The sequence below is a fragment of the Vulpes vulpes genome, chromosome 14 (assembly GCF_048418805.1).
Source record: "Vulpes vulpes isolate BD-2025 chromosome 14, VulVul3, whole genome shotgun sequence".
Taxonomy (NCBI): domain Eukaryota; kingdom Metazoa; phylum Chordata; class Mammalia; order Carnivora; family Canidae; genus Vulpes; species Vulpes vulpes.
The window spans coordinates 88,632,855-88,642,205 of record NC_132793.1 but is presented as its reverse complement, the minus strand read 5'-3'; the positions used below and the strand labels follow the sequence as shown (position 1 = coordinate 88,642,205).

The following is a 9,351-nucleotide window of genomic DNA, read 5'->3' as shown; positions in this document are numbered from 1 at the left end:
CTCCCCTTGGCCAAAGGGTCTAGGGGTGGAGAATTTGGGGGAAATTTGAGCATCACCCTTGGGGGGCTAACAAACAAACAAAGTTACCAAATAAAATGGAACCAGCCTTCTGGATATCTGCATTTCTGGATAACTTCAGATATACTTAAGAGGAATTTTTAAAGATTGTGCCTTTTGTTCAGGCCCTTTCAGTGCCAAGTTTAACCAGGGTTCTCCCAAACAGAGCTGGAATCATAGTGAGAAGAGGGTCAGGTCCCTGTCACATCACAGTGGACAGTATACACTTGCACTTCTAATATCTCATTTGATCCTTACTCCAACTCTGGGAGGTAGGCAAGGCGAATATTATCATTCCTGTTGGAGAGATGAAGCACCAACGCTTGAAAGGTTTAAAGAACTACCCATGGCAGAAAGTGGCCAATGAGCCCCGGAAGCCTGGTGCCCTGTGTTGGTCCTTCCATCACTGCTGCATTGCCTCCTCAAACTCATTTTTTGGGGGAGGGAGGAGGGAAATAAGCTGCTCTCTGTGACTGAACACACCTGAAAAAGTGGGTTACTTAGCACTTCTCAAGCCATCCTGAGGGTAAGTTGGCAAGGTCAAAAGGCCTACAACCAAGGGAGCTCCTGGGAAAGCCACATGTCTCACATATATGAATGAACACAATTGAACTAAAACGGTTCTCTAGAGAAATATTTGAAATCTTCGACCAGTCTGAGTCCTAACTGCAGTAAAATCCATAGAGATGCTATATTTAACATTTCAACACAAGTTAACAACATTTTGTTAAATACATCTTAGATGGGGAGAAGGTAGTAGTTAAAAAGAGGGAAGGGCAGAATCTGGAGTCTCTGTGGCTCCTGTAGGCCACAGTCATGGAGGGGGAAGCAACTCTGGCTTCTGGTAGCCCTCATAGCACACTGTGCCCTGGGAGCTGCATGGGATTCAAGCTAATGGCCCTGTTGACCATTGGGAATGAGGTGCCTGTTGGCCCCGAGGCCATTCTTCAAACAGTCTCTCTCTTTGCCTTTGATGACTTCTTCCTTCTCCTCCTCCTCCTCCTCCTCCTCTTCCTCTTCCTCTTCCTCTTCATCCTCATCATCACTCCTCACATCCTGGATATTCTAGAGAAAGGAAAGAATGGACTGTAAGTGACAACCTTCCAGAAAGAGTCTTGAGTGAATACAAAAACTCAAATCCCAAACACAGAAAGAAAACCCAATAATCAAAAGCCAAATATTCTAAAAATAAATAAATAAATAATAAAAAATATAAAAAATAAAAAAATAAAAATAAAAAAATAATAAAAAAAAAAATAATAAAAAAACAAATATTCACCAAGGTAGACTATATCACAGGTCACAAAAGAAATCTCAACAAACTTAAAGAATTGAAATTATGCAAAGTATATTTCAAATCATAATGGAATTAATCTAGAAAAATATAAAAAATAGAAAAATCTCAAAACAGTTGGAAATTAAACAACACACATTTGAAAATGGATCAAAGTGTAAGTCACATGGGATATTGGAAATATTTTTTGCTAAAATGAAAATATAGTATATCAAAATTTGTCAAATGTAGCTAAAATGGTGCTTATAAGGAAGTTTATAGCATCATATGCTTATATTAGAAAAGAAGAAAAGTCTCAAATAATTTGAGCTTCTATGTTAAGAAACTAGAAAAAAGAAAAGCAAAGTAAACCCAAAGCAAGTAAAAGGGTAGAAGGAAATAGTAAAGAAATCAATGACATTGAAACAGGAAAAACAACAGAGAAAAGTAATAAAACCAAAAGCTGATTCTTTGACAGATCCGTAAAATTGATAAATCACTAGTAAAATTGACAAAGAAAAGGAGAGAGAAGGCACAACTTTCCAGGAAATAAAGAGGAGATTTGACTATCGATACTATAGATATTACAAAAATAATAAAATACATGAACAATATTATGCACATGTATTTGAAGACTTAGATAAAATGTATCAATTCCTCAAAAACTACAGCCTACAAAATTCACCCAAGATGGCATAGATAACCCAAATAGTCATATAACCATGAAAGAAATTAAACTAGTTAAAAATCTGGAAAAACATCAACAGGCTCAGAACTTTTCACTGGCAAATTCTATGAAACATATAAAGAAGAGATAAGACCAAATTTCCACAATTTCTTCCATTAGATAGGAAGCAGAATATGTCCCAGTTTATTTTATGAGGCCAGAATTATCTTGATACCAAGATCAGAAAAAGACAATAGAAGAAAAAAAAACAACTACTACAGGCCAATATTTCTAATAAATATACACATAAAAATACCTCAACAAAATAGCCCCAAATGGCCCAAATCAAAACCATTAATAAAAATAATAATATATCACAATGAAGTGGGATTAGTCCCAATAATGCCAGGCTGGTTCAATATTTAAAATTCAATGAAATATAATCCATCCTCTCAATAACCTAAAGAAAGGAAAAATATACAATTATATTAGTTGAGGCTGAAAAATCATGAAAAATTCTACATCCACTCATGATTAAAAGAAAATCAGCAAAGAAGAAATAGAAGCTAACATCATACTTACTGATGAATGACTGAATGCTATTCCCCTAAGATTAGGAACAAAGCAATAATATCTACTTTTACCACTCCTATGCAACATTGTATTGGAAGTTCTAGTCAAGGTAATAAGATGAGAAAAAGAAATAGAAGTCATACAGATTGGAATGAAAGAAATAAAAGTATCCCTATTTGAAGATGACATGATTATCTATGTAGAAAACCCCAAAGAATCTCCTGAAAGCATAAATAAATAAATAATAAAGAATCTCCTGAAAGCTCCTAACATTCATAAGTGAGGTCACTACAAAGTTGCAAGATACAGGGTCAATACACAAAATCACACACACACACACACACACATACACACAATCTTGATTTCTAAACACTAATGTAGTTGGCTGAAAAAATGTCCTCAAGGATACTAGGTCCTAATCCCTAAAACTTGTGAATGTTATCAGATATGGTAAAGTTTTTGCAGGTAGCATTAAGTTAAGGATCTTGAGAAGATTATCCTGGGTAATACAAGTATGCCCTATGGCCATCCCAAGCATCTTTATAAGAGATACAATGGGAAATTCAACACAGAGAAGAGGCAATGTGAAGATGGATGTAGAGTGGTTATGAGTAAGGAATGCTGGCAGCCACCCAAAGTTGGAAAAGGCAAAGAACATATTTCCCCTACAGCTTCTGGAGGGAGCACAGACTTGCCATATCTTGGCTTCAGCTCAAATCTGATTATAGACTTCTGACCTCCAGAACTGTAAGAGAATAAATTTGTTGTTCTAAACTACCAAGTTTGTGGTATTTTGTTACAGTAGCCACAGGAAACTAACATGACTAGAAATGCATAACTAAAAACTGAAATTAAGAAATCTGTAATATTTACAATAGTTTTAAAAAATAAAATACTTAGGTATAAATCTAACAAAGCATGTATAAGATCTGTATGTTAAACTTACAAAACTGATGAAAGAAAGCAAAGATCTAAATAATTAGGGTGACATACTATGTTCATGGATTAGAAGGTTAAACACAGTAAAAAATGTTAATTATCCCCAAATTGATCTATAGATTCCAAATAATACCAGTTAAAATATCAGCAAGATTCCTTGTACATAGAGACAAGTTGATTCCAAAAATTATTTGGAAAGGCAAAAAACAAAAACAAAAACAAAACAACACAAACCAAATCAACCAACCAAACAAAAAAACCCAACCAAACAAACCAGAATAGCTAAATCAATCTTGACAAGAATAAAATTGGAGGACTCCAACTACCCCAATTTAAAACTTACTATAAAGTTATAGTAATCAAAACTGGTGATATTAGCAAATGGATAAGAACATAGATCAATGGAACTGCATAGGGAATCTAGAAATAGACCCACATAAATAAAGCCAATTGAGTTTTGACAAAGATGCAAAAGTGATTCAATGGAGAGAGAATACTGTTTTCAACAAATGGTGTTGGAACAGTTAGAAATCCAGAGGCAAAAAAATAAACTTCAAACTAAATGTCATACCTTATACAAAGCCAACTCAAAATGGGTTATAGATCTAACATACAATATGAGAACTATAAAACTTTGAGAAAAACCCATAACTTGGGTTGGGTGAGGAGTACCTAGATGTGGCACAAAAAACAAACTCCATTAAAAGAAAATGAATAAACTGGATTTCACCTAAATAACCTTAATATTATAAAAGATACTATTCAGCAGCACCTGGGTGGCTCTGTGGTTGAGCATCTGCCTTTGGCTCAGGTCATGATCCTGGGGTCATGGGATCAAATTCTGCATTGGGCTCCCTGCAGAAAGCCTGCTTCTCCCTCTGCCTATGTCTCTGCCTCTCTCTCTGTGTCTCTCATAAATAAATAAATAAATAAATAAATAAATAAATAAATAAAATCTTTTTTTAAAAAAAGATACTATTCAGAGAATAAAAGGACAAGGTGTAAACAAGGGGATAGTATTTGGCAACTGCATAGCTGACATGTATGCATAATAAAGAACTCTCAAAACTCAACAATAAGAAATAAGCCAATTGAAAAATGGGCAAAATATATAAAAATAAGCATTTCCTCAAAGAGGACACAGGATATCAAATAAGCATATGAAAAGACGTTCAACACCATCAGCTATTAAGAAAATGCAAATTAAAGCCATCATGAAATACATCTATAAACCCATTAGAATAGCTGAAATGAAAAAATACTGACAATAGGGATCCCTGGGTGGCGCAGCGGTTTGGCGCCTGCCTTTGGCCCAGGGCTCCATCCTGGAGACCCGGGATTGAATCCCACATTGGGCTCCTGGTGCATGGAGCCTGCTTCTCCCTCTGCCTGTGTCTCTGCCTCTCTCTCTCTGTGACTATCATAAATAAATAAAAATTAAAAAAAAAATACTGACAATAGCAAGTGCCGACAAGGATGTGGAGTGGCTGAAAGGAAATCTTACATGTTGCTGATGGAAATGCAAAATGGTACAGACAACTCTGGAAAATAGTTTGATAGTTGCTTATAAAGTAAAACATACATTTACGCATATGTCAACAATCCCGCTTCTGACTATCTATCCTAGAAAAATGAACACTATGTTCATTTTATATTGTGTTCATTTAAACATAAAACAAATGTTTATAATGTCTCTATTCATAATTGTCAAATCTGGAAGCAACCCAAATGTTTTTCAATCAGCAAATGGATAAACGGTGGTACATGTGGACAATAAGATACTACTATCTACCAATAAAAAAGAACAAAATGTTGACATTTACAAGCTGGGAAAATCTCAAAGGCATCATGCTGAGTGAAAAAAAAATTGGTTTCCAGAGGATACCTACCATATGACATGCTAATGTCATTTACATGCTCTTCTTGAAAAGACAGCCTACAGGGATGGAGAGGGATCCCAGGAACAAGGGTGGAGGAAGGAGTGGTTTGAGGTGCAGGACTCATCCCATATACTAATTATGGTGATGGCTACATAAATCTATCCCTGTGTTAAATTTCATAGAACTTTATGCCAATGGAAAAAAAGTCAATTTTACTGATGATGTTTAAAAATCAAACTTAGAAAGAAAGCAAATAGTGTGGTTTTTCTCAATGAACATTTGCTAAGTAAAGTACCATTCATGTAGGCCTTTTGGCTGTCCAGAAGTCTCTACTGTTGGTAATTAGGATGTTTCCTGTTTTCTTTATGCAGGAACTCCTTCCAGGACAGTTCATGAAGAGGTATGGGATCCTCTTCTTCCCTCATGGTATTCTCAAAGAAATTCTGTGAGGGGAAACTCCCAGAAGAATGACATGGCCCCTGAGGAAGGGAGGTGAAATTGCTACAGATCAAGCTTCATTAAAAAAGATAAAAGGTGATGTGGATTACTAGAACAATACTGAGTACTCAGGCTCTGGGCAAGGCCAGTGTCAGACATGACCCCACACCCTTAAAACTGGCTCACAAACACCTTTATCAAACCCAGACAAGAAAAGAAAATTCTGATTATAGACTTCTGACCTCCAGAACTGTAAGAGAATAAATTTGTTGTTCTAAACTACCTAGTTTGTGGTATTTTGTTACAGTAGCCACAGGAAACTAACATGACTAGTAATGCCTGACTAAAAACTGAAATTTAGAAATCTGTAATATTTACAATAGTTTTAAAAAATAAAATGCTTAGGTATAAATCTAACAAAGCATGTATAAGATCTGTATACATGGAGGATGGAGACTGGTTCTTGACAACCCATCTTTTAAGATGTCAGCCAAAGCCAGATGAGTTACTTTCTCCTTCTGTGACCTACAGACCAAACCTGACCACCTCCGGGTATATGTAACCAAACACCTCCTCTGTGTACAATCTTGATGCCAAACATGGCTCTTGAAAAACCCAACATACACACGCACTGCTGCCTTAACCCCAGAAATGTAATGTCACAGGCTTGTCTCTGTACGATTTGCTCTTCTCCACAACAACACAGAAAGGGTCTCAAAATCAACAAAGCTCACTGTAAACGTTGAGGAATCAACTTGGTGTCTCAAGAGCTAACATGTAATGGAGAAAGTCAGATGGGGTCCTTCAGGGAGCGGCCATGGTTGGCTGACGACTGCTTTCATGGACCATGCCCTTTGGGTCTCTTTTTTCTTCTTCCAAAGATTTTTGTTAGGGAACAAGGGGGTAATTTGAGTCAGAACAAAGAAAGTAATTCATCTCCAGAAAAACAGACTAGTATCTATTGGCCTGTCTCTCCAGAACTTAAGGAACTTCTTCAACTGAGACATAAACTGGCCCTCAAGGATGCTCCCCATCATGCCAAGCCACATCTCCACACCTTCACCTCTAGGAAAGGGTCCTGGACCATATGCAGCCTTCCAGTAATTAATGGCATCTAATGGTCATAAAAGTTGGGGAGCATTACTAACTTTCAGGAATCAGTGGCTAGGGATATTGGCCATGCCATAGCATGCATGACATCCCAGTGTCCTGCTGGACCTCTGTGTAAGTGAAACCCTGTTTATGACTATCCAAGCCTGGAACCTAATGCTATTTTACATTCAAGCACAGTAATTCTTGCCTGGTTTTAATATAGTCTCAATTTTCCAGGAATGCAGCTACGTAAACAATTCAAAGGAAGGCCACCCCTTGTTTTGTTCGGAGCTTCACAATTTCAGGAAATCATCACAGATGACAGACAATAATACCAGTGGCAATTGCATCCCCAGTACAAAATAGCTGTGTCGGTCTGTGCTTACAGCTGGCCCGGTTATGTGGAGTCTCCACACAAGCAAGCACAGCATCTGTCAACCTCAGTATGTTCCTGAATGTGATCTTGCACACGTATTAACACGTGAAATGGAGATCTTATCAGAAATGCCTTTCATTATATTCCTTGTCTACTACAATTGTGGCATTCTATTGCTTTTTGAAATTGTGATTATAGTTCGGTTATACCACCCAGGAATTTAATTTCAGGCTAGTGAAGGCGGCATGGATCTGACAGGATTAAGAACCATGGCCCTAGATGATGGATCCAGCTCAGAAAGGATTTTCAGATAGTAAGACTTCGTTAGATGGACATGTAGGTGGTTACACATCACGCAAGCTTACATAATGTAAATTGGAAATTGCATGGTATTCAAATATTGATAAAACCTCATATTATATTGATAAAACCTCATATTATATTCAATGTGCCATCTATAATAAAACCATAACAGCAATGAAAACTTTAAAGGGATTTTTTTTCATTGCTCTAAAAATTCTCAGTGGTCTACCTATTCACCCTTCCCTCTCTCCCAGCCCCTGGTGACCACTGATCTTTTTACTGTCTCATAGCTTTGTCTTCTCCAGAATGTCATATGGTTGCAATTGTAGAGAATCCGAGTATATGGTCTTCTAAGTCTCTCACTTAGTTATATGTATTAAGTTTCCTCCATGTCTTTTCATGGCTTATGAGTTCATTTCTTTTTATTGATAAAGAATATTCCATTGTCTGGAGGCAACACAGTTTATGTGTATATTCACCTACTGGAGGACATCTTGGTTGCTTCCAAGTTTGGGCAATTGTGGATAAAGCTGCTGTAGACACTCATATTATACATATCCACATGCTGGGCGCTAGCCTAAGGAGTTAGTATGAATAATAACATTCCCTCCTCGCAGTAACCCTAGGACACAGGAGCCACTCTCTTTATTTTAAAAGAGAGGAAATGGAAGCTCAGAGCTCAGCCTTACGAGTCCACCCAGCTAAGAAAGGCAAACAGGAGGAGAATCCTACTCTAAGCTTAGAAACTGAACCACAGTGCTTTACAGACCCCTACTGGAGTCATTTGCACAAACACTTGAGACAGGGCACCCAGGAGGCAGACACTCAGTTCTGTTTGAGGTCAGTTCTCCATATAAGAAAGCTCCCTCTCCCTTCCTGATGAGCAGAGCACCAGCACCTCACCCTGTTTTGACTCTGCCCTTGGAAACAGCAGGACTGACTTTGAAGCATACAATCTGAAATAATGAAAATAATCCCTAATTACTTATTTTTACTATGTGAAACAAATACCAACATATTTTATTTTGTTCTGTGTCATTGCAACAATGATGGTTGGAAACTGACTGGTGACCTACTGATCTGCCACCCACAGTTTGAAAAATGTTGGCTTTGGGTATGCCAGAAAAAAATGAGGCTTTTTTACATAGCCCAAATCAGACAAGTTTATGATATGAGCCATAATCCACATCCTGCAAAGCACCTTTTCACAACTCCAAGCCTTTCCCAGTAATGACAACACTTAACAGAAATCAAAAACAAGTCAAGCTTGCTCTAGTGGAACAAAGAATTAAATACTTGCTAAAGGTCAAGCCACCATGTTTTCTGGAACACTACCTGTCTGCTTTGATGGAGTGCCAAGACTTTGCTTCCACAGCAGCAGTGAGTCCCTCTCTTGGAATCAGCCAGTTTCTTTTCTTGCAATGCCCTTCCCTCAGACTGTTCTCTGAACACCAGCCCTGCTCCTTCCCCACTTTTAATTGTCACTGGGCTGCTAGAACTTGTCTACCAAATGTTGACCTAAACCCTCCTACAAATTGTTAAAGGCCAAAGAAAATGCAGGCATAAAGAAGGATCCAGAACCTTCTTTGAAGAGTGAATTGGATCTGGGCTTCAGCAGCCAAAGGGCTGTAGCTATTTATTTGGCTCAGTTCTCACACTTGTCAAAGCAAATCAAAGCTCACCTGTTTACCATGATCTGCCCAACTGAGCCTCCCCTCAGTGAAGATTTCAGCAGCTGCCATTACAGAGAACA

The 9,351-nt window shown here is 37.7% G+C and overlaps 1 protein-coding gene across 1 annotated transcript in view; it reads right to left on the bottom strand.

Annotated features, from left to right (window-relative positions):
* Positions 1-724: 724 nt before the first annotated feature.
* CERS3 (ceramide synthase 3) overlaps positions 725-9,351 on the bottom strand; it is a 110,046-nt gene continuing 101,419 nt past the window's right edge. The window contains exon 11 of the mRNA XM_026003279.2: positions 725-1,122. Within this exon, the coding sequence (XP_025859064.1) occupies positions 949-1,122 (174 nt within the window). The 3' untranslated portion in view covers positions 725-948. The remainder of the gene's footprint in view (positions 1,123-9,351) is intronic.